This window comes from Danio rerio, chromosome 6 (assembly GCF_049306965.1).
Source record: "Danio rerio strain Tuebingen ecotype United States chromosome 6, GRCz12tu, whole genome shotgun sequence".
In the NCBI taxonomy this organism is placed as follows: Eukaryota; Metazoa; Chordata; class Actinopteri; order Cypriniformes; family Danionidae; genus Danio; species Danio rerio.
The window spans coordinates 4,889,391-4,915,377 of NC_133181.1; the positions used below are offsets into that span (position 1 = coordinate 4,889,391).

The 25,987-nt window shown below is 36.7% G+C and overlaps 1 protein-coding gene and 1 long non-coding RNA gene across 6 annotated transcripts in view; one reads left to right on the plus strand and one right to left on the minus strand.

Annotated features, from left to right (window-relative positions):
- Positions 1–260: 260 nt before the first annotated feature.
- Positions 261–25,987, minus strand: part of trak2 (trafficking protein, kinesin binding 2) — a 54,773-nt gene continuing 29,046 nt past the window's right edge. For 3 of the 4 annotated variants that reach the window (XM_684210.11, XM_021476982.3, XM_005172089.6), the window contains 9 exons: positions 25,343–25,473; positions 22,545–22,619; positions 19,736–19,873; positions 17,665–17,744; positions 17,414–17,572; positions 16,821–17,125; positions 7,864–8,340; positions 6,820–6,919; positions 4,786–5,672 (listed from right to left, as the gene is read on the minus strand). In XM_684210.11, coding sequence (XP_689302.6) covers positions 4,910–5,672; positions 6,820–6,919; positions 7,864–8,340; positions 16,821–17,125; positions 17,414–17,572; positions 17,665–17,744; positions 19,736–19,873; positions 22,545–22,619; positions 25,343–25,473 — 2,228 coding nt within the window. In that variant the 3' untranslated portion in view covers positions 4,786–4,909. Of the gene's footprint in view, positions 5,673–6,819; positions 6,920–7,863; positions 8,341–16,820; positions 17,126–17,413; positions 17,573–17,664; positions 17,745–19,735; positions 19,874–22,544; positions 22,620–25,342; positions 25,474–25,987 lie in introns of all 4 variants that reach the window. The other variant, XM_005172086.6, reaches the window with a different exon arrangement.
- The window catches only part of LOC141386161 (uncharacterized), a 32,175-nt gene continuing 23,646 nt past the window's right edge, over positions 17,459–25,987 (plus strand). For both annotated transcript variants that reach the window (XR_012407571.1, XR_012407570.1), the window contains exon 1: positions 17,459–17,596. This is a non-coding gene — a long non-coding RNA (uncharacterized lncRNA). The remainder of the gene's footprint in view (positions 17,597–25,987) is intronic.

The following is a 25,987-nucleotide window of genomic DNA, read 5'->3' on the forward strand; positions in this document are numbered from 1 at the left end:
ATATATATAGATATTTATATATATATATATATATTTATATTAATGCATGTCTTTTTTGGGGAAAAGGATTGTATGGTTATGGCCAAATACTAACATAAATTATATAACAATACTTATTAATACAGAATAAAGTAATATAATTGATGCATCATTTATACTGTTACTAACATTTAAAATGTAAACTCCAATGAACATGAATAAAAATCCCCTGTGCACAGTTATCAGACTCCTCAGGATGAAATTCTTGAGACCCCAAAGTAGCTTTTGTTTGTTTTTATTGTAAAAAAAAATCCAACATAACAATGCTGATGCAGGATCTGACAACCAAACACATAGGAAAACACACTAAGGCTGTGGTTTACAACGTCAACAGCACAAAAGAAATCACTTGGTGCGTGATGTCACATCTCGTGGCATCGTCTTCAAGCATTAACCTTTGACCTGAATGGCAGCAAAGCTCAACAGCAGGATGGAAATAAGGACACTTTGATACTGAAAGCAAATCATGCGTTTAGTACCATACACTTCAGCTCGGGTTAGAGATAAAGCTAATGATGAATATATGCAGCAGGCATGCCGGTATTAAAGGAACACTCCACTTTTTTATTTGAAAATAAGCTCATTTCGCAAGTCTCCTAGAAGTAAACAGTTGAGCTTTAACAGTATTGAATCCATTCAGCCGGGTCTGTCAGGAGCACTTTTAGCTTAGCTTAGCTAAGCATAGATCATCAAATCGTATTAGACCATTAGCAGTGCACTCAAAAATGACCAAATAGTTTTGATTATTTTCCTATTTAACTATTCTGTAGTTATGTTACGTACCAAGATTGACAGAAATAAAAAAGTTGTTATTATATAGGTTGACATGGCTAGGAACTATACTCTCATTCCAGCGTAATGATCAATGAACTTTGCTGTCGTACCATGGCTGCAGCATGCGCAATGATATTACGCAGCACCTGGAAACAGCCACTAGCTACTTTAGGTAACAGCACTGCGTCAAGCTTTAAAGTAGGAAAATTACCTAAAAAATGTATTAAATTTTTGAGCCAGATGCTAATGGTCTAATCCGATTTAGTGATTTATGCTAAGCTAAGCTAAAAGTGCTCCTGTTAGACCCAGAGATCAGCTGAATAGTTAAAAAAAATAGCACAACTCAACTGTTTAACTCTTGAGTTGTAAAATGAGATTATCTGTCAGGAGCACTTTTAGCTCAGCTTAGCAAAGGTCATTGAATAAAATTAGACCGTTAGCATCTCACTCAAAAATGACCAAAAGAGTTTTGATAATTTCCTGATTTAGCTCTTCTGTAGTTACGTTGTATGCCAAGACTGACAGAAAATAAAAAGTTGCTATTTTATAGGTTGACATGGCTATGAACTATACTTTCATTTCAGCGTAATAATCAATGAACTTTGCTGCAGTACTATGGCTGCAGCAGCCACAAGGATATTACGTAGCACCTGAAAATAGCCACTAGCTACTGTAGGTAACAGTGCTGCTTAAGAATCAAGATTTAAAATGGGAAATTAGACAAATTTCTTTTGCATTTTTGAGCGAGGTGCTAATGGTCTAATCCGATTTAATGATTTATGCTAAGCTAAGCTAAAAGTGCTCCTGTTCGACCCTGAGTTTAGCTGAATAGATTCAAAAATGACAAAACTCAACGATTTAACTCTTGGGGAGTTGTCAAATTAGCTTATCTGTCAGTAGCACTTTTTGCTTAGCTTAGCATAGATCATTGAATCAGATTAGACCGTTAGCATCTCACTCAAAAATGACCAAAGAGTTTTGATCATTTTCCTATTTAATGCTCGACTCTTCTGTAGTTACATCTTGTACTAAGAACGACAAAAAATAAGAAGTTTCTTATTTTTTAGGCCGACATGGCTTGGAACTATATACTATTACTCTTGTGTAAGAATCAAGGTTAAAAATAGGAAAATTGACAAATTTCTTTTACATTTTTTTAGCAAAACGCTAATGGTCTAATCAGATTCAATGATTTATGCTAAGCTAAGCTAAAAGTGCTCCAACCAGACCAGGAAATTGGCTGAAAAATGGCAAAACTCAACTGTTTAACTCCAGAGGAGTTCAAAAATGAACTTATTTCAACAAAAGTGGATCGTTTCTTTATTCTGAAGGAGTCGTATGACTACTTAATGTTACCAAGATTAGTTTAAATCACATTTATGTTAGTTTGCGTTCTCATTCACTGACTAAAGCGCACTAAATGTCCCACCTGTAACAGTTTATGAAGCAAACTTGATGGCTGTCCCTCTGCTGTTATTAGCATGTTTACCACAAAGCACAATAGGTCAGTTTACCACACACACACACACACACACACACACAAAAACACAAGTTTTAGCTTATAAAATGACAATTTAAGCAAAAAAAGGACAAATAATTTTGGTATAAACCCCAAAATAAGGTATTTGGAGCTTTGAGTCCCTTTTCAAACTCCACCAAAACATGAAATATAATAAAATTCCATTCCTAAATGAATGCTTAGTTAATTATTTCATCTATCTCTCAGGATTTATAATCTAGTTTTGTCATTAGATAGCACATGTAATGCATATTTACTAAAAAAAAACTATTTTAATTGGTTTAAAAAAGTGCATAAAATGAGAAAAAAGGAATATGAGTAAATACAAATGGCGTCACTAATTCATTCAGGGGTCGAAGGTCATATAATAGAGTGCTAGACATCTCTAGGACTATTTTCTGTATGCACTAAAGATAACAATTTGTATGTTTAGTATTTAATGGGAGTATATAAAACAGAACAATAAAACATATCCTACTCTAGTCAAGATGGAGCAGAAGTCAATCATAAAAACTATTCCCTTCATGTTTCAGTCGCAGGATCTTAATCTTAGTATAATCTGCAGCCGTGTTCACCGCTTTCCCTTGAATACACAGTCCCTGAATATTACTTCAATTGTACACCGTTTACAATGAGATTAGATCAAGGAACAAACACCAAACCCAAAAATATCCTGAGCAATGCAGATCAACCCTTTTTAGTGACAAAACTTCCCAAAAACCCAATTTAACTCAGTGCAAATGAATAAAGTGTGGCTACAGCGGGACGAAAATACTTTGATTACCTTTAATCTGCACCTGTAATTATGCTAAAACAGCCGATACGAGCGGGTAGATGTCCTGTGAAATTACTTCAAGGGGTAGTTCACCCAAGATTACAATTCTGTCATCAGTTTACTCACCCTTTACTTGTTTAAAACCTATTTGAGTTTCTTTCTTCTGTTGAACATAAAAGAAGATATTATGAAGAATGCTGGAAACCTGTAACTATTGACTTCTATAGTGTTTGTCAATGATTTTCAGCTTTCTTTATCTTCTTTTGTGTTCATCAGAATAAAGAAACTTAAAGTTTGAAGCCACACAAGGATGAGTATATAAACAATTTTAGGCGAACTATCCCTGTAAGAAGTGTCATCTATTTATAATGCTGTACAGACTGACCCTACACATGGAGAAACTCTTAGGAACTGCTGAATGAATCAAGACAAACCCCTAAAATGAGGCTGTGGAGATGCAACCATCAATTTCACTTCCCATAATGCCTTCCTGTTTGTGTTTATCACCACAATCTTATCACTAGAATTCATTAAATTCAGTATAAACCTACAGAAACCTTCATAATTATGGTCCTTTATACCAGTGTTTCTCAACCACGTTCCTGGAGGACCACCAACACTGCATGTTTTTTTTTCTTTTTCTTTGTCTGTCACACTCATTACTGGTCTTCAGTCGCTGCTAATGAGCTGATGATCTGAATCAAGTGTGTTTGGTTAAGGAGACATGGAAAATGTGCAGAGCTGGTGGTTGAGAAACACTGCTTTATAGCATTCATTTAAACCTACTATTCACATTTAACATCCTTCAACACGTACGCAATCCTTCCTGCTGGATCCTCCACCTCACAACTCCACAGCCTCACTAGTAAATGGACGAATATATATTTATATACTTGCCGTGTTAATGGGATTAAATAAAGTGTGAGTGACAAAGGAAATTCAGAAGGGGAAAACCAAAATACAAGTCATTCTGCGTTTCCTCTTGAGTGCTATTATAAGGCGTTAAAATTTTCATTTAACTAGTGTTGGGCAACGATTAATCATGATAATTCGCATCCAAAATAAAAGTTTGTATTTATAAAATTTAAATTATTTGTGTGTGCTGTACATGTATTATGTATATATAAATACACACATGCACATTATGTTTACACAGTATGTTTATTAAAGAAATGAGAAATTATATATACACATATCTATATATTAATGTATAAATACGTAACTAATATATATATATATATATATATATATATATATATATATATATATTAGTTGATCCATACATATTTAAATCTGTATATAATTTGCATCATATATATGTTTATACTATATATGGTATGCATATGTATATATAGATATATAGTTTATAATATATATGCACGCATACATTATGTATACACACACACACACACACATATATATATATATATATATATATATATATATATATATATATATTTTTTTTTTTTTTTTTTTTTTAAGATGCAAATTATATATAAATTTAAATATGTACATATTTTTGTTTGGTTTTGTTTTTATGTATTGTGTGTATTACTTATACATACTATATATATATATATATTTTTTTTTTTTATGTAAAATTTTGGATGTATATATCATGATTAATGTATTCCCAGCACTAATTTAAACATAAATATACGAAGACACTTTTCCTTCATTTTTGTGCTTTAAAAACAACCTCAAATGTCTTTCAGCCTCTTTTTCTTTCAGTCTACAATTTTATCACGGATATAAAGTCAGTGGCATTAACTTTCTGTTGGTCTGAGACCACGCCCTCACACTTATGAATTATGATGTGGGGGCGGAGCCTGAGAAAGGGAGGCGTGTCTACGTGTGCAGCGTGGTTCATTTAGATTCCCCCATGGCGGAGTGGGCAGGGCCAATGACGTCGGGTGAGGGGGCGGGGCAGGACAGGACGGACTGGAGGCGGATGCGCTTCGGCGGCCCACCATAACCGGGAGGCTTTGATTTCTCCGAAGGCCATCCAATAAACTTCCACCTCCTGTTGCTAAGAAAGTGGCAGATTCCTGTGCATGGCCGTCATTGGTTTCTGACCCTTGCAGCACTTTTTTATCCAAACCAAGCTTTCGGAGATGCTCCACAAGGTTGACGCTGTGGCTCTCGGCTTTGGTTGACTGGTTTTGTGGGCTGAGGAGATCTGGTCTTGGGGCACGACCTAGTTTTAGCCCGTAAACGTCTTGCAGAAAAAGCTCAGCGGGACGGGATGCTAGAAAGTTGTCTGAGGATGTGGATCGGGGGTCGAAGGGCACTGGCGAAGGGCATGGGGAATGGGAAGGGGAGTTTGGAGGAGTGCTGGGAAGAAGACGGAGAGAAAGAGGCTTTTTAGGAGCCGCCGCAGGAGCAGGACCCTGAGCGGAGATGCCCTTCTCCAGCAGAAGTTTGGCCAGTCCACCAGGGGGTGCTGCAGGGCGGCGGATGGGGAAAGAGTCTCCCAGACTCAGCCTGCAGGGGGTCACTGGTGTACTGGGACCAGTCCGGAGAGAACTCGGGGTGTAATCGCTCACTGAGGGACTGCAGACAGAGCTGATGAACACAAACCACACACAGGAAATCAATCAAACAGACCATACAGAACTCTATTGTAACAACTATCTATCTATCTATCTGTCTATCTATCTATCTATCTATCTATCTATCTATCTGTCTATCTGTCTATCTATCTATCTGTCTGTCTGTCTGTCTGTCTGTCTGTCTGTACATCCATCCATCTATCCGTTCATCTACCAAATCATGTATCCATCCATCTGTCCAACTATCCATCCATCTATCCACCCATACATCCATCCATCTATTAATCCATTCATCTATCTATCTATCTATCTATCTATCTATCTATCTATCTATCTATCTATCTATCTATCTATCTATCTATCTATCTATCTATCTATCTATCTATCCATCCATCTACCAATCCATCCATTTATAATCTGTCTATCCTTCTATCCATTTATCTACCCATACATACATCCATCCATCTATCCATCCGTCCTCCTAATCATCCATCCATCTACCTATCCATCCAGCTATTTATCAACCTATACATCCATCCATCTATCCATCCATCCGTCCGTCTACCTAATCATCAATCTGTCTACCCATCCATGCATTTATCCATCCGTCCGTCCATTCACCTTATCATCCATCCATCCGTCTACCTATCCATCCATCTGTTTATCTACCCACCCATCCATTCATCCATCTATTTATCCATCCACCTATCCATCCATCCATTTATTATTCGTCTACCTATCCTTCCTTCCATACGTCTATCTATCCATCCATCCATCTACCTATCCATTCGTCTGTCAGTCTATCTGTCAGTCTGTCAGTCAAATAAAATAAATAAAAGAACAAGTGATCAGTCAGTTAATTAGTTAGCTTTTAGTGATCTTTAATTAGATCTTCTTAGATACATTTCTTAATCATAGCAAAAACATATGTTCACTCAGAAAATTCTAACGGAAAAAAAAATATAAATAAAAATATTGCAAAATTATAAATAAAAAAATAGAAATGAAAAATAACTAACTGCAATAAACAAAGTGTGATCACAATCTTATTTTCAATACATATCTTATGATGCTTGCTATTATTTAAAATCTTTACCGAACATGTAAGCATAAATAAAGCCAGTCATCAAGCAATTAAATGCCGATATTAAAAATTTTACCTGGGTGTAACCTGTGTGCTGTCGCTGGGATGCAGGATCCGGCAGGTGGTGAAGGTGTAGGTGGAAAAAGTGGAGCTCTGATATTTCCCAGGATTCATACCTAAAGATGAACAAAAACAGATCAACAAACGTGCCCTGTTTTATATACAATTAAAGGCGAAATTAAAAGGTCCATAGCATGGACATTTTTGCAGTTATACACCACATTTTCTATTCAATTATGAGATTAAAATACAGCTTTTTAGTTATATTTTTAGCAGTATTGGCCAGCACATTTAAGTGTTCTCAGTAAGAATTTAGCAATTTCAATTAAAAAAAAATATATATTATTTATAATGTAGAGCTTCACAATTTTTTTTTGCTTTTTTAGTAAAAAACATACATTTGAAAATTCATGGATTACAACAATAGGCAAAATAGTATTCAAATTAATTTATTATGGGCCACTTTTGGTGCTTCAAGCCTTTTTATTGGTCTGTTTTATAATATAGGAGGACCATAATTAGGACTAAGGTCAAGATTTAGAATAAAAGTTACTTGTAAAATGTTTACTGTAATCAAAAACAATACAGTAGCGAAAGATGACTTCTCAGACATCAGTATTTTTACTATTTATGATGGCATAGCAGTCAAAATAGGACAAAGGAGCTCATGTATTGTTTAACGAAACATGGAGTATATTTCTTTTAGTTCGGCTGGAATAAAAGCAGTTTTAATTATTTGTTTAAGGTTGATATTATTAGCCTCCTTAAGAAATTCAATTGGTTGCAAAACAAGTGGCTTGCCTAATTAACCAAACTTGAGAAACTAGCCTAATTAAGCCTTTAAATATCACTTTAAGCTGAATACTAGTATCCTGAAAAATATATAGTAAATTATAATGTAAAAATAAATGTAATGTAATAAAAGAAATGAATCATTAAAATGACTGTTTAAAAATGTTTAGAAAAAAAATCTCTGCTAAACATCACTTAGGAAATGTTAAAAAAATAATACAAATCTCACAGGATATGACAATATACAAGCAGTGTTGTTCGCAGTTACCAGTAGAGGGCACTTTAGCTGAGAGGTTGAGGTGTAGCTGAGGAGCTTCTGATGTTGAGAGTCTAGAGCTGACTGCAGCAGCACAGCTGGAGGACTGATTGACTGCTGTCGCCAAGGAAACAGCAGTTGCTATGTGCACAGGCGAATTCCTGAGGGATGCAGGAAGGGGCGGGACATTGGCTGGGCTTCGGACAGGCCTCTTCTCCTCCGGAGTGGATGAGGAACGCACATGAAAGGTTATTCCCTCTTCCTCCTCGTCTTCCTCTTTTGTCTTTGTTTCCAGTGGCTCCTCCAGCTTTCTCTTCTGTTCCCATGAGAGTTTCTCCTGGTCTTCATCTTCTTCCAGGTCAGTCAGGTGGTAAACGCTATCCTGAGGGAGTGGACGGAAGCCTTTGGTGACCACACCTGGATGGGGGTCTAGAATGGTGGCCAGGTGGGGTTTGGCCAGCTGCTGCCAGTGGTGAAGAGTCAGAGAGCCTGGAGATAATAAGAAGAAATGGTCAACATTTTACAGTAATGTATCATTTATTTGTTTACTTTAGGGCAGGGGTCAGCAACCCGCGGCTCTAGAGCCGCATGCGGCTCTTAAACGTTGCCCTTGTGGCTCCCTGGAGCTTTTTAAAAAATGTTTGAAAATGGAAAAAGATGGGGGAGGTTAATATATATTTTTTGTTTTAATATGATTTCTATAGGAGGACAAACATTTTAACGTTTTCAAATGCTGTAAAAGTGTGTAGTATTAATATTTAATTTCAACATTTCTTTTAGCGAAGATTTGCGTCATAGCCTGCGACACACGTTTCTATCAGCAGGGTGGGATGCCAGGCAGGTGGCTGTTGTAAACAAACCGGGAGATAATAAAGCATGGAAAACCGTTCACAGATGGTGACTACATGAAGGAGTCATTTAACATATTAGAACACCTATTTGCAGACTTCAAAAACAAAACCAAGATAATACAAAAAATTAAAGACATACCTCTCTCCGCTACGACAGTAAAGGAAAGGGCTATTAAAATGGCAGGTAACCTCACCGATCAGCAAACCAAGGACATTAATTCAGTGCCCGCATACTCAATTGCCTGTGATGTGACCGATATTAAACGCTCAGGTATGTGAAGTCCGATGGGCCGCAAGAAGAAATGATCAAATTAATACCACTGAAAGACCAGAGGCTGTGCTGTGTAAATAAACACCAACCACCTGATTTCAGTGGCTATTTAATCATGAAGGCTTATTATGTATTTTTAGCCAACTTAGTCATTTTTATAGTAGGCTAATATAGCTAATATAGATACATACAGCATGTGTTTCCTTCATTATAAGGTTATATAAGGTTTTACATTTTTTGCGGCTCCAGACATATTTGTTTTTTGTTTTTTTGGTCCAATATGGCTCTTTCAACATTTTGGGTTGCCGACCCCTGCTTTAGGGTAATACATGGTAAATCTTTCTACATATGCACAACTAGGGCTCGATAATTTATGGGTTTAGATACTGGAATGTGTGCATGTGCAATAGTCACATCACTGGATCTGCAATGTTCAGTAGGGATCAGATTAACCAGGCACCACAGTTCAGAAGATGTGATTTGTAAAGTCATTGCAAAGTTTAACCATAGTAGACTGAATGATTTTCATTTGGATGGTGTTTTAAGAAAAACATGTACGAGCAACAAATAATAACTTGACATCTAGTTGATCATTTGGAAAAGTGGCAGAAGGTGGATGTTTCTGATGAATCATCTGTTAATCTGCATCCCAATCATCACAAATACTGCAGAAGACCTACTGGAAGCCAAGAGTCTCACATAAATCAGTCAAGTTTGGTGAAGGAAGAATCATGGTTTAGGGTTATATTCAGTATGGAGGTGTGCAAGAGATCTGCAGTGAATGACAACATCAACAGCCTGAGGTATCAAGACATTTGTGCTGCCCATTACATTACAAACCACAGTAGAGGGCAAATTCTCCAGCAGGATAGCGCTCCTTCTCATACTTCAGCCTCCACATCAAAGTTACTGAAAGCAAAGGAGGTCAAGGTGCTCCAGGATTGGCCAGCCCAGTCATCAGACATGAATATTATTGAGCATGCAGGGTAAGATGAAGGAGGAGGCATTGAAGATGAATCCAAAGAGTCTTGATGAACTCTGGGAGTCCTGCAGGAACGCTTTCTTTGCCATTCCAGATGACTTTATTAATCAGTGATTTGAGTCATTGCAGAGATGTATGGATGCAGTCCTTCAAGCTCATGATGGAGTCAGACACAATATTCATTCTGTCTCCACTGCAGCATGACTTTATATTCTATTCTGGACATTATTTCTGTTCAGTGTCAAGACTTTTGTCTAAGCAGAGTCAGACCTTACTGTCCTAATTAAATAATTAAAAATCAAGACATGATCATATTGTATTTTGACTAATTAAGCGTAATCTAGAGGCCTTTGCCTTTCATATAAGCCACTTCTGATACCAAATGATCAACTAGAAGTCAAGTTATTATTTGTTGTTCCTAAAACTTGGATAGGTGACAAGACTTTTGTCAGGTGGTATATATGCACCAGACACTTCCAACTTAATAAGAGAAACAATGTTTACTAGTGAATGTACAACATATCATGTTGAACTACTTGCTTTTTCAACCTTAAAAGTCATCTTGTGAAATGATATTTATATCTCAATTTATTGCAGAAAAAATAAATATCACAATCTCAGTTGTTTTACAAGATCGTGTAGTCCTACACTAATACAGGGGTGATAGCGTTCCGGCACCACGCCGGATTTCCGGCGTACTGTGGCTGGGTAGGGTTGTGACGGTGAGGAAATTTTCCCACCGGTTAATCGACATGTGACAACACCGGTAATACCGGTATCACCGTGGGAGTGGGCATTTTTTCATTTCCTCTTTTTTTTTCTGCTTTTAAATAGCTTATAAATGCGTGCGTATAATACTTTCACTTTCAGTTTTGCGGGAGTTGCCAATTCGGTGTCAATTGTTTGAATGGACGGAAAGGAAACTACAAAAAAAATCCCTGTTATTAAACAAAACATAACTTTTATTTACATAACGAATAAAACACAACACTGCTACAGGCTGAAAAAACTGTGTAAGTTGGAACCATACAAATAACAACCATAAACGCCTGGTTATATATTAACAGCTTATAGTCCTTATGAACAATCCGTTTATAAAATACATTATTAACGAATTTAGGCTATTGAAGAATAAAGCGAATATTAAATATGATCATTGCATAATGATCACAAACAAGCGAGCACTCATTTTATATTTAAACTATATGAAAAAAAATTAAGAATTGGAACATTATGTAAAAAATCAAAGGGCAGGCTAAATAAAAGCGCCTCGTCAGAGCTAAACATCACCGCACATGTGTCACTTTACAGCTTCTGGAAAGATCAGACAACCTATACAGATCACACAATCTCAATAAACAACATGTAGGCCTAAATGTATAAATATTTCGATAAGTATTGTTATGGAATATTTATAACTAAATGATCTTGCTTTTTGGTTTTATCGATACAGCTTTGATCTCTCTTACAAGCGGCAGTTACAGGCGCAGCATAAGGGCGTCTCACACTGTCAGTGGCGTAACAGCACTGCCAAGACGTTTTATTTTTATTTTATTTGTTGCAGATTTGCGCGTTGTTCCTTTAAAAAAAAAAAAAAACTTTTATTTTTTAATTCTCTCAAGTTTAATGTTGTCTATCGAGTAACTGTCGAGTCCCTCGGATTGGAGTTCAGTGGCATTAAGACTATTGACCAACCGCCCTGTAAGTTTAAACAGTACAGGTCCACAGCTCTGGTGTGGTATGAATTACACGTTTTAAATGACAGCGAGACATGCTACGTTTAGTTTTTATTGTAAAATATACATTATAACCCAGTACACGGTAAAATAATATGTTTTGAATGGTTTGTCTATTGACGGCGTATAGCCGTTAATTAAATATGCTGAGCATATTTTCATTAAAATTAAAACACATTAATACAAATTAGCCACTCTTTGATTTTTTTTCGTTTACGTATATTTTTATCAAACGAAAAATGCTATGAATTGTTAATTTTAGTTTTCATTTTATTAGAATTAATAGGCCTATAATTTATAGGCTACACAACTCATATCTTTGGCTCCAATTGCGTTTTTACAGATATCCTACCAATAGACTTTTTTTTTTGGCTCAAAGACATTTATGCCTATTAATTTCAGAGGTGCATTTTGACAGATTTCGTAAAGGCTTCAGCTATTCTACCTGTCAGCTGCACCTGCCTAAGTTTTGCAACTTGACTTGTGTTGTGGCTCGATGTCTGAATGAGAGAGAGAGAGAGAGAGAGAGAGAGAGAGAGAGAGAGAGAGAAATCAGTCCTCAGATTCGATGTGTGGCCGCACATCTCAGTTACTTTATTGCAATTTTTAATATTGGCTCATCTAAATAAACTTTTCATTAAAAGCCGAAATATTGCCAGACAGAAGAAGCAACTTTCGGTTTTTGAAGAGAGCGGCCTCAGTTATAAAAGATGCGCGCACACACAGGATTCCATCTTTTTGGCCTAGACATTATGGATTTTTTGACATTAAACACATAATCAAGTGGAAATAAGAACAGCTGAACTTCGGAAAAAGTCCTCACGTTGCCGATGTTTCTCTGCAGTTGGATTGTCAATGGCGCGGCATTGCTAAATCACTCGTTTTAATTAAAAAAAGATATTTATTATTAAACATTGTGAGATGATGGTCGCGTGATTTTTTTTTTTAAATGAGAGTATGCGTTGCGTATTTATGGCCATTAATCTATCCGCGACCCACCCATAGTTAAACATGAAGGTGCGTGTATAAATTATGTTTCCAGATACTGCCACCTTTGTCAGGCAAAGTTTGCAGATTGCCTCATTAACGTCGTCAGGTTCTCTTATGCATTTGGTTTGAACCCAAAATTTTGCCAAACATGCGCTTTTGCATTGCGTTTTGACAATAAATCGTCCGCCATCCTCTTTCTGTAAATTCGACTCCTCTTTTCTCCTCACGTGGTAAATGAAATATGACGCACTGTAGCTATGTTTAGATTTTAATTATAGCATGCTCTCGTTTTAAGTCAATTATTTATAATTATATTTTCCATTTATTTTAAATAATGTTTAATAAAAAAAATTTAAAAACGAATAGGCTACTTAAAAAAAAACAAATGTGGGGACGGTGTCACGGTAGAAAAGTGATGTCACCGGTGTTGCGTCTTAACACCGATATCACCTTCAACACCGTCTATCGTGGCAAGCCTAGCTGCGGGGAAAAAAAAAATCAGGTTCATGGATATTGATCTGTCATTTCTCTAGATTCACAGAATTCACTCACTGCTGAAAGCGCCGGATTGGTTTTTATTAAGTGCCATTTTGTGTGCTCGTAAATCATCTTTTGAGTGTAGACGCCATGTAAATAAAAGATTAATTGTGTAATTTAGAGAGCTTTATAAATTATAACGGATCTTTGTGAGATCTCGATGAACTAAGATTAGTGACGCTTTTTAGTGATAATAAGAGCGTGCTTTGCACTTTCCAGGCTATAATCCATTCAGAATTTGTATGAAACTTTCGTTTTCGGCACATATACGCTGTTTTGGGAATGACATCTGCATATTTACGCTGGGTTTATTCTCGAAATAACGGTGAAGCAATAGACGGGACAAAAATATAGCCTATTTTCCCCTTCTCCTTAAACAACTTAGTGTTTCAGCTAGTTCAGTTTTGTATGTATCCTAATGGCAAAGTGTTTATATTTAGTTTCGTTTTTTATTCAGCTTATTTAGAAAAACTTTGGAGCATTTTTTATTCATTAAAAATAATATTTTTTTTAACGAACAGCGCCCAGCGGAAGACCATCATTGTCTGTTTGATCAGTTTGCCTTCTCAGATCATCACGACTTGCCTAAAATAAAAGATATAAAACAGTTCAAGTATAAAACAATGGTAGCTTAAACGTTAAAGAATGTGTGCTATTAGGCGCATAGTTTGCTTATAAAAAGCTTGCAGGACATCGAGGCGCCAGAGCAATCACTTGCATTTTTTCAGTGGGAGCAATTTAAAGTTATCCGTCATTTTTGCTCACAAAGTACGAGTAATACATCAAAAAACGTTACAGCGTTTTTATAAAATAAAGAAAAACCAAAATTATGCGCTTTCTGTCGTCTGGTTTTTGAACAGGAGCGCTTAACAAAATGAAGCAAAATGTATATGCCTCCCAGACATAATAAATATATTTATAGAAAGCTTTAAATTATTACTTAACGAAATAAAACAAATCGAAAACAAAAAAACTCCTTCATGTAATCCGTAAAGGTGAATTTCTAAAGGCGAGTCCAAGAGGAGACTGCAAGTCAGGATCTTTGCGACACTGACTCAGAATAAGTTTATTAATAAATAATTAAGATATGTCCTTACTCTTTTCTCGACACATTCATTGTTATTTGTTTTTGCCGGTGCTTGGGGCGAGTTTTAGCTTATTGTGTGCGCTTGAACGCGGATTCACAGTAGCAGTTTTAACATGGAGTGACACGACATCTGACATACAGATGACACTGGCACATGCCACTGTAGTGACACTTCCGGTGGCACGTCCGGTTTTCCACTGTCATGTGTCACTCGGTAGTGGCATGTGTAGTGACCTGTGTCACTCAGAGTGTCGCGCTGCATGTCACTGCAGTGACATCGACACCCGGCGAAGCTTATGACATTAATTAACACGAGCAAAACCATAATTAATCATTACGCGACTTTTAACCTAATTTATCGCGTCGCAAGTTAGTTTATTTGCTAAACTACTCCACGATGTTTTCATTTAAACGCATTTATTTTATGTATTCGTAGTCATACTTCCGTACGTAATATAGTCATATGACAGTACATGTCAGTCAAATTTATTGTGGCATGCTTATGTATGGGAGGGGTTACACTTATCTGTTGTACTGTATATTATTGCATCCTGGCAGTTCCTTTGTTCCCTACAATATGGACTTCTCTATGTTTTTAATTCATTCATTTAATTTATTATTTAACTTATTTTCATTTTAAGGTATTTTAAATAATATCCTTTAAAAAGTTATAATGAAATGCATGTTGAAAACTCATAACATATATGCATGTAAGATAACAGGTGTCATTTGCCTAATGATTTTTAAATATTAAAGCAAAGAGACTTATAAGATTAATTTGCTTATAACGTGCTTATACTGACACCTACTGGCACATGTCACAAGATCACTGACACTGGCATGTGTCACTGACATTACTGGCATGTGTCTAAAAAGAGCCACTTGACAATAATGATAATCAGGGTTACACATAGGCTGTTAATATATTTGGGCCCAGGGGCCCACAAATTATGTGTTTAAAGTGCGTTGCATACATAGTACCCCCACCCCTACTCACCTCAGGGGCAAGGAAAAAAAGTTCAGGCTCAGGATTTTTTTCCACTATCAGCCCTGCTAATAAGAATTATCATTCAGCAAGCATGTATTAAATTAATCACAAGTGAGAGTAGTTGCATATATAATGTTGCAGGACTTCTATGTAAAATAAATGCTGAAATTAAAAATTAATAAAAAAAAAAAAAAAAAWTATATATATATATATATATATATATATATATATATATATATATATATATATATATACAGTTGAAGTCAGAATTATTAGCCCCCTGTATTATTAGCGCCCCTGTTTATTTTTTTCCCCCAATTTCTGTTTAATGGAGGGCAGATTGTTTCAGCACTTTTCTAAGCATAATAGTTTTAAAAACTTATTTCTAATAACAGATTTATTTTGTCTTTGTCATGATGATAGTAAATAATATTTTACTTGAAATTTTTCAAGATACTTCTATACAGCTTAAAGTGATATTTAAAGGCTTAACTAGGGTAATAAGGTGCACTAGGCAGGTTAGGGTAATTAGTCAAATTATTGTATGATGATGTTTTTAAAAAAATTAATAACTACTTTTATTCTAGCCGAAATAAAACAAATAAGACTTTCTCCAGAAGACAAAATATTATCAGACATACTGTAAAAATGTCATTGCTCTGTTAAACATAATTTGGGAAATATTTAAAAAAGAAAATAAAAATCAAAAGGGGGCTAATAATTCTGACTTCAACTGTATATATATATATATATATATATATATATATATATATATATATATATATATAGAATATTTTATACTACTAATACATTAACTATGGGCAATAATGCATGTGTTAATATTTACACATTAATAATGAGTATATTAAACCCAAATGACCAACTACTGTTAGATTAAACCATAAATTAATTTTGAATTGAACTTTACTATACTACTGGAGAATTCAGTGCTACAAAAAGTATTACCAAATAAATTTTCTGAAATAACCACAGCCAGAGAAAAATCAAGAAAGTGTCAATTCGAAATGGAAATCTGTCTTTTGCTGAACTTAACATCATTACAAACACATGAAATTATTTCTGCCATGTTACACAAATAATTGTTTTCCAAATAATTTTCATCCTTTCGGTTTCTTTAATGCCTTATAAACATTATAGTTTTACATTTATTCATTTAGCAGATGCTTTTATCCAAAATGACTTACAACTGAGGAATAAAAAACACTTAATATCATCAGAGAACAGCAATATATAGATATTTTAACAGTTTATATATGCTAATATTGTATATTCATGTAGTTTGTGTTTTATATTTATTACAATTAAGTCTTTATTTTTGCCATATCAGCGCCTATGGCATTTTTTAAAGCAAGAACAATGCATTTTAAAAGAGAGAAACATTTGGTTGTAATTCTAAAATGTATATAACATATTTAATTGTATTTCATAATAGGTGACATGTTTTTAAAAAAATAGTACAACTAAGAAGCAGATGCTAAAAGCAGTATCTATCATTTGTCCACTCACCCTCCATTGGTTTAACAATCTGCAGTTTTTCGGGCAGAAAGGTCTTGAAGCAGCTGGAGGAGATGGAGAACTCTGATAGGTTGGTGAAGGAAGAGACGGTGCTTCCCATTGGTGAGCTGCAGCCACTGGCTCCTCCCTCTGACTCTGCGGCCGTCAGATCCTGCAGCTTCCGCTCTCGCTCGGCCTGGAAGAACTGACGCTCACACAGGAAGTTCTGCCTCCGCAGGGACAGACGGTTCAGCGCTGATGTCAGAGCACTTCCTCCAGGAGAGCCGGGCTGACCCAGACGAGAGTTCTCCCTCCCTCTGCAGCACATGGATATGTGAGTCAGAAATACACCAGTGCATTGTGGGTATAAACTACAGACGTATATTTACAAATATTCCCATGATGGATTGTTGTTTACAGATGTATTTATCCAAATCTGCCCATGATTATTGATTATATTAATTTATAAAGACACAGTGTTTCATTTTCACCACTAGAGGGCATGTATTCACAACAAACAAAGCATATGTTAATGTTAAAAATCATACATATTGTACTGTTAACAGTCTGTTTGCACTATGAACGCAGTGTGCGGTGACTCTGACCTGCTGGCGTCCTCATCTGCAGTGTTGTGTGTGTGTGACTGATAGGGCACCGGGGTCATGATCACACCGCTGCCGGGTATAGGAGGGCCTGCAGCGGCTGCTCTCATCACTGACTGATTGACGGAGCGCACAGTCTGAAACACACGCTTCTGGAACGACCTTCAGTGGACAGAAAAGTCAGAGGTCAGTGATGGTGGAAACCTATAGATATACGAGTGTGTGTGAGAGAGTTGTGAGGGATAAGTTGTCACCTCTGGTCTTCAAAGGCGATTTCTTCTTCTACGCTCATCTCTCTCCTCATAGTACCTTCAATCTCAGCTGCTAAAGAATCCTGATGGACAAAAGGAGGGCAATGATTATTTTATGTATTGGTTTTAAAAACAAAGAAAAGGTTTTACAACAGTAAGAGAGCTTAAGTTATAAATAAAAAAATGGAATAATGTTTTTACTCCTATCAACTAAATTTGATCTCCCTAATAACCATCTTTTTCATTTCTTTCATTGAGACATTTTGGTCAGAAAGCCTCATTTTCCATATCCCCCACCCCCCCGAATCAGAGTTTGATCAAATTCATAACCTCAAAAAAAGTCAAAGACAGCCGATATCAACAATTTATGTTAGAAAAACTACTTTGCTTTCATCCGCAACTGGTTTACTTAAATATGGGAGCAAGATCTGGGTATTGAGAATGGAAGGGCATTCTCAGTTTAGTTCACTCTTCATCTATTTGTGCCAGACACACCCTATTACAATGTAAAGTACTTCATAGGATCCAATTCACTAATGCCAAACTTTCTAAAATATTTCCAGACAAAAGCGATGCTTGTAATAAATGTAAGCAGTCACCGGCCGATTACCTTCACATGTTTTAGTCATGTTCAAAATTAATAACCTATTGATCTTATATTTTTTTATTCTTTCTCAAGCCCTTAATACATTCATCACTCCTGACCCTCTGACTGCCCTTTTTGGTTATCTTCCAACCCCAACTACACAAACATCGACACGCTGCATCATTGCCTATAACACCTCGCTCGCCAGGCGCACAATTCCCCTCAAATGGAAACATGTGTCCCCTCCATCATCAGAACACTGGATTCATGAGGTTTTACATTGTATCTATCTTGAGAAGCTGAGACATTGTTTTAAAGGATCATTGAATTCCTTTTACAAAACATGAAGTCCCATACTGTCTGTCATTGAGAACCTTAACATTTCAGGACCTGCTGACTAGAATTTCAAAAGGGAGAAAGAGACTTTTAGTATTTACTTAACATTTTCTTCTTGTATATTTACCCATATATTTATTATATCTATTTATTTTATATATTCATTCATTTATTATTTTTTTAATTGGTTTATCATTTATTTATTTATCTGTGTCTTGATTCATCTTTGCATACTTATTGAAGACCTCAGAAAATAGGGAGGGGTGGGAGATGGGAGGTAGAACAGTGTAAGTTTGATTTAAGAGTTCTACAGTTTTCTTGTTTTGTGGCTATATATTTGATGTCATCCAAATAAATCCGAAAATTGCAACTAGGGTTTTAAAAACACGATGATGATTTGTATATTATCTGAAAAAAATGCAATGAAAATACTGAAAATAAAAAAGTCTATATTTAAAAAAAAAATGAATTAAAAAAAAAATTTGCAAAATTAAACTAATTAATTAAAAGCTAAATTAAATGAAAGAAAATTTTTCCCAAAATAAATGTATTGTTTTGTTTGAACTACAAAACAAAATACATAAAATACTGGACTGTGGGGGAAACCGGGGCACCCGGAGGAAACCCACAGCAACACACAGAAATGCCAACAGACCCAGCCAAGGCTCAAACCAGCTACTTTCTTGCTGTGAGACGACATCGCTACCCACTGTGCCACCATGTCACCCTGTACTAATAATAGTGTTTGTTTTTTTTTTTTAATTTAAACTTGTATTTGACCAGATAAACCTTTTAAGATTTGTAATCTCTTGTTTTAAAAGTGTCTAGGTAGAACAAACAAAAAGAAAACAAGAAACATCATTTCAAAATAAACCAATACAAATAATACATCTAATACTACTATTGATGATGATTGATTGATTGAGGATGATGAATGAATGAATGAATCAATCAATATAAATCAATACAAATAATACATCTAATACTACTATTAATTATTACTGTAACCACTATTATGTTGAAAAAACAGATCAGATTACAATGCATATTAAAGCATTATGAATGCCAAAATGGTAGTTCAGAACAGATATATTTGCAAAAGAAGTGTGTGAAAGAGAGCTTTAGGTGTGGAGTAGGAGAAGTGTTTCTCACCATAGGATAGAGTCCATAAGACGTGTGTCTGCGCAGGCCTGCAGATGGAGTATTCTTACTGCGCAGATCCTTAATCTCCTCCTGAGACTCGTGTAACATCCCTACACACTCGGCATTCCTGTCCGACAGCTCCTTCAGCTACACACACACAGAGTTCAACTTTCTTTTTTTACAGTTAATAAGCATTAAAATACATTTAACTTTTGAAACCAAAACTTGTAATGAATTTGCCAGCTTGTAGTATGCAAATTCTACTCTCAAGCCTCAAACAAATAGGTATACTTCTTATTGCCCCTTACCCTAACAATACGTTTTTTCTGCTCTTCCTGAGTTGCAGTACCAGAGAGAAAATTCATTAAAACAATCAGATTTTTTTTTCTTTCAAACCATACATGCGCCCAAACGCTGCATAAAATCTTTATATTCTACAGATCACAGCCAGCATCTGTCATAACACAGCAGAATCACAATAATTCATTCATTCATTTTCTTGTGAGCTTAGTCCCTTTATTAATCCAGGGTCGCCACAGCGGAATGAACCGCCAACTCATCCAGCAAGTTTTTACGCAGCGGATGCCCTTAGAGCCGCAACCCATCTCTAGGAAACATCCACACACGCAAACACACTCATTTACTACGGACAATTTAGCCTACCCAATTCACCTGTACCGCATGTCTTTGGGCTGTGAGGGAAACTGGCGCACACGGAGAGTGAACATGCAAACTCCACACAGAAGCGCCAACTGAGGCGAGGCTCGAACCAGAGACCTTCTTGCTGTGAGGCGACAGCACTACCTACTGCATCACTGCTTCGCCCATCACAATATTTACTTTATTCGTTTTATTCACTTGTACAAAACACAAGCATGACCACTATAATTTCATGGACCACAATAATGTATGACAAAACCAAGTGTGCCGCAAGCCTGCGTTTGAGTGAAGGTCTCGGCCGTTAGATCGCCCCCTGGGGTTATTGTGCTGAAATAGGTGCAGATCTTCATTTTTGTAAACAGTTTGTTTTTAGCAGTAATTTAATGCTGGGCGTGTCATCGTGATTGACAGTTGTGATTGACAGTTTCTCAAAGCAGCGCGTCTGAGCTTCGGCAGGAGACTGAAGTGTTATTATTCGATTTCTGTGTTATTTTACCATGACAAAATGAGTTCAGCAGTAAACTATGGTTTCTGACATACATGATCCTGGTGGAACACTGTTTATTCGCTAAGTTCAGGGCTTTTTTCGGGCTTTATTAGTTTGCTGATACACGCCTAGCCACCCAGATAGCAAAACACAGTTCCGGCTTGATTCTCGCCTGCCGGAGACTTACCCCTTAGAGCTCAGACTGACTAATGTTACCTCTGCTGGACCTACTCCGGATGCCTGGAGTCACTACCCGATTCCAGCCCGAGTCAATCGAGCCAGATGCGGCGGCTGAGCGAGCCGGCGCTGCCGCATGCGAGCCGGAATCAGCCCGCGACGCCGCGAGTAGGTTATGCGCTGCGGTCCGGAGCTGGCGCGATTGAATATATAAAACCCTCATATTTGTTAACGTTATTACATCCATTTGTGTTGATATGACAGCAAACGCATGCTGAGAAGTTCGGGGGGGCGTGGTTGATTTTACATAAAGCGTTTGGTTGGACGCTCGACTCCGCTCATTATCGCGGCTCCTCCTCTGGCTCCATCAGACAGTCCTTCTGCGCATGTCAAGGCTCCTATTTCAGCAGTCTTTTGCGACAGTTTGTGCCCGTCAAGCAGGCGTTTTGCCCTCAAGGCGTTCAATGGGAAAAAGGGCTGTCGCGTCGTCCATATTTTTTACAGTCATTGGACAAAACGGTATGCCAAATTCGGTTCAATCGTGCCAGCAGTGAAAATCTTGGGCTGTGAACAATCTCAAACATGTATTGTTCTCTGATGAGCCAACCTTCACTGGGAGAGCTACAATGTGGAGAAGCCCCAAAGAAACGTACCACCCAGACTGATGCATGGTCAGACTGAAGCATGGGGGTGAATCAGTAATGATTGTTGCTGCAATATCATGGCATTCCCTATAAGCCCAATACTCGTGCAAGATGGGTGCGTCACTGCCAAGGACTACCGAATCACTCTGGAGGTGTATCCACAACACCAAACACTGTATCCTGAAGGCAGAGCCGTGTACCAGGATGATAATGCACCAATACACACAGCAAGACTGGTGACAGAGTGGTGAGATGAGCATGACAGTGAAGTTAAACATCTCCCACGGCCTGCACAGTCACCAGATCTAAATATTATCAAGCCACTTTGGGATGTTTTGGAGAACATCTCCTCCTCCAGCATCACATGGAGGCACTCATTTGCAAGATTAATTGATGTTATTGTGGTTTAAAACCAGGCGTTTTCTGCGTTTCACTGTTGAACCCATTGGTTGGTACATAAACTAAAGGGTTACCCCAAAATATTCCCATATGTAGGTCTACAGCAGACAGTCCAATATGCTGATGTGCAAAAAGATTAATTGCTTTACTATTGTAAATCTTCCAGTGAAATGTACACACTGTCCTGTGACGCATTATAGCACTCCTGCCCTTTATGGTTCAATGGTGCAATGATAAGAGACACATCATAAGATTGAATATTGCTACACTTTCTAAGTCACAGTGACTAAGCTGCTTTTTACACAACCTTTAAATCATGTTTTAAATGCTTTAATCCACACGAGAGGCCCTTAACCTCCCATTAAAGAAACAAACAGGCTTTATAAATCAGATTTAATCCAGATTTGAGGTTGTAAAGCTGTTTGTACAGTATGTGTGTGTGTAGTTTTACCTCATTGGTGAGCTGACGTTGTGCTTCCTTTGAGGCCTGAAGGTGAATTCGCAGCTCTTCTTTCTCCAGCGCCAACTGAGAAAGCACAACACATCTACAGTTATACATCCACAAACACTCTATGTCTAAATGTTTATGGGGCTGTGAGATCTTTTCATGTTTTTATAAGTCGTCTCTCATGCTCTAGATCAGTGGCCTCCATCCTCTTTATCACCGACGACAGGTCAATGCTTGACAGTTTTATCATGGATGGTGTGGGGGTGGTTGTGGCGTTCATTCGTAGATTGCTAGGCGACCATCAACCACTTTCTCAGTGGATGACAAAACACTGCTGTCACTCTGATACAAGTTTTATTTATGGAAAACATTACAAAGCACTGCAGTGTTTTGGTGTTCTGTGTTTGTCTGAGATGATTAGTCTACAGAAATGTGTATATTCCTTACAAGCTGAAGCTGATCGCTCAGTTCTTGTCACGTGACTTCAGGTACACTTGCGGCATTCGTTTACCTGGGTGGGTCTGGAAGGCGCGAACGCTTCACACTGCTTGCACGCACAAGCCGCACACCTCCATTGGACATAACGAACTTGTGCGAGCTCTAGAAAAGATGCGATATGCGAACAACCCCTAAAAGGACACCATCATTTGCAGTCTCTAGCAGTTGATCTTCATGCACAGACATGATGTGTTCACCTGATTTGTTGACAAACAGCTTGCAGATTCATTCCTTGGCAGTTTTCGGGTCCTTCACTAGGCTTTTTCCCCTTTGCAAAGAAACTTTCCAAAGATGTCTGTTTCTTACTCATTTTGCTACTTGTGGGTTAAATTTAGGTGCTCAAGTGACCAAGATGTAAGCCAGAGAATATAAAAATAAAAGATTTTTTCAAATAAAAGATCTTTCAGACTCAGATAATAAATAAAATGGAATAAATAAATAATTTTGTGCGGCCCAATACCAATTGATCTGGTTTTTATGGCCTAAATATATTTATGCAATTTATTCCTATGATGCAATTCTGAATTTTCAGCATTACTGAAAGTCTTAAGTGTCACACGATCCTTCAGAAATCATTCTAATATGATGGAAAGCATAATCGTCTAACATTCTAATATAATTGAAAATACACCTTAAATCAGTTGTTCTCAAACAGTGGTAAGTGTACCACTAGTGGTACGCAGGCTTCCTTCTAGTGGTACGAGGAGGAATCAAATATGTGATATGTACATGCTACATATATTTCAAAATTTATCAAAAATGATTTATATATGAATATGATGACATATGGCCTATATTTCTTAGGTCCAGGCACCATTAATACTTTACATTTAAGTACAGAAGTTTTTTTTTTTTCTTTTTAAGAACAGTAACCTTTCATTTTAAACTTTTAAAAGAATATTTTTATTTAAATGGTTTATTTTTATTTGCTTTTTTTTTACATAAAAACAGTGCAGTGTTAATGTTCTAACTATTTATAATGTTTAAAATGGTTGACAATAATAAATATTTTTTATAATTGTTAATCTGCCTCATTTTTGAGCTGTGCAGTGCTGTAGCTGCTTTACTGGGCCTACTACGCTACTGTATTTCAATACTGCTCATTATTGTGGTACTTGAAAAGACAATTCTTGTCTTAGGTGGTACTTGATTTAAAAAAGTTTGAGAACTACTGCCCTAAATGATTTTAATCTTAAACAATTTTTATAGTAGGTGTGAAATAATATAATGGAATATTACAGTGTTTTTCTCTAATAAATGATTTAGACATTTTAAATAATATGCCTTTGTAGACTTTGACTAAAATATCTTGTCTCTGATTAGTGTTTAGTGGCCCAGAGGAGGGATCAACATGTCACTCACATGAGATCCACCAACAGCAAACCACAACCAGCCAAACAATTTCCCTTGACAAAATTAAACCCTGCTCTACATTTGCAGTTTAAAAAGCGCTTTCACTTGATTATATGTCACATGTAAAGTCATTTTGGTTCCACTTTATATTAAGTAGCTTAATCAAGTACAGTGAGCTAATTGTGTTTGCATTGTATTGCACAACACTTCTGGTGCTATTGAGTTAGGATATAGGTAAAGATAACGACAGGTTTGGTAGTATGGGTGGGTTTAAGGTGTAAGACATGGGTCAACACTTTATAAACGTAATTACAGAAATTAGTTATAGTTAATTAAATCACATGCAGTTAGTTAAATCAATTAGTTAAATCACATGCAGATAATGTTTAATATATAGTATAGGGTATATTACAATGTAAAAACATGTACATATATTATTAAGTTCATTGTACCAAAAGATCCTGTGAAGTGCTTTGAAATGTGCATTTCTATTTGATGTTTGACGTAATCTCAACCGAAACATGAAGAGAGAGCGGGACATAGTGTAGCTCCTCCCTTTTAAAAAAACAGCCAATAGCATTTTGTTTTTATCACATCTCTGCCAGTGAGAGCGGTTGAGCTCAAGCACATCAAAAATGTAAAGCGTCTTGAAGGGGGCGGGGCATGTCAGACACTAGAGAGCATTTGATTGGTCAGGAGATTTGATGAGAAACTGAAATATGAGGTGGCCTGAATAGAACCATTGATCCATTTAGGTGGAAGTGGCAAACTGCAAGCTTTACATGTTTATATAATTTTTATATATATCATAAACAGAAATTTTGGCATGGTTTTGGTGCGCACTAGCTTATATATATCCTAAAAATTCTAAAAAAATCACTTTAATTTCATGAGACCTTTAAATAAAAATGTCACATGTTGATAGGCAGATATGTTGCGAGTGCGCTGACCTCTTTGACTCTGTGCTGGAGCTCTACAATCTGTGACAGGAGTTGTGCGATCTCCTCCTGATGTCTCATTAAATCCTCATTCTTCTGGGAGAGCTCATCTGTCAGAGACACCATTTGACTGTTGGACTCGCCTGTAAAACAAACACACTTAATTATTTACACCACAATTAACAGGCATGTTCATTTACATTCATTTCAATCAATCTAAACGCATCCGGTTTCTGATTCGGACTGTTGTTTAACTGAACTGCTGCAGTTTGATTCACATCATTTTCAAAACCCTGGTTGCAATTTTCAGATTTTTTTGGAATATTTTTCTATTATATTCAATCTGAGTGAGCCACTAGGTCATGCATGTAAACATAGGTAATATTTATTTAATGAAACCCCAAAGAGGCGACCAGCGAAACAACCCATTTTGGCATTACAACCATTGTTTGAGAGCAAAGTCTGTTCCCAAACTGCACATTGGCTAAAATCAACAGCAGTCACGTTTAGTTCTTGTGTGAAATCCCATAAAAGACTGCAAACAATTTCATCCAAAAGGACAAAGCAGGAGTCCTTTTATTAGTCACCAGTTTGTAAAATGCAAGATGTAAATCTGTAAAGTATGCGTCACATACACTGGCCGGCCACTTTATTAGG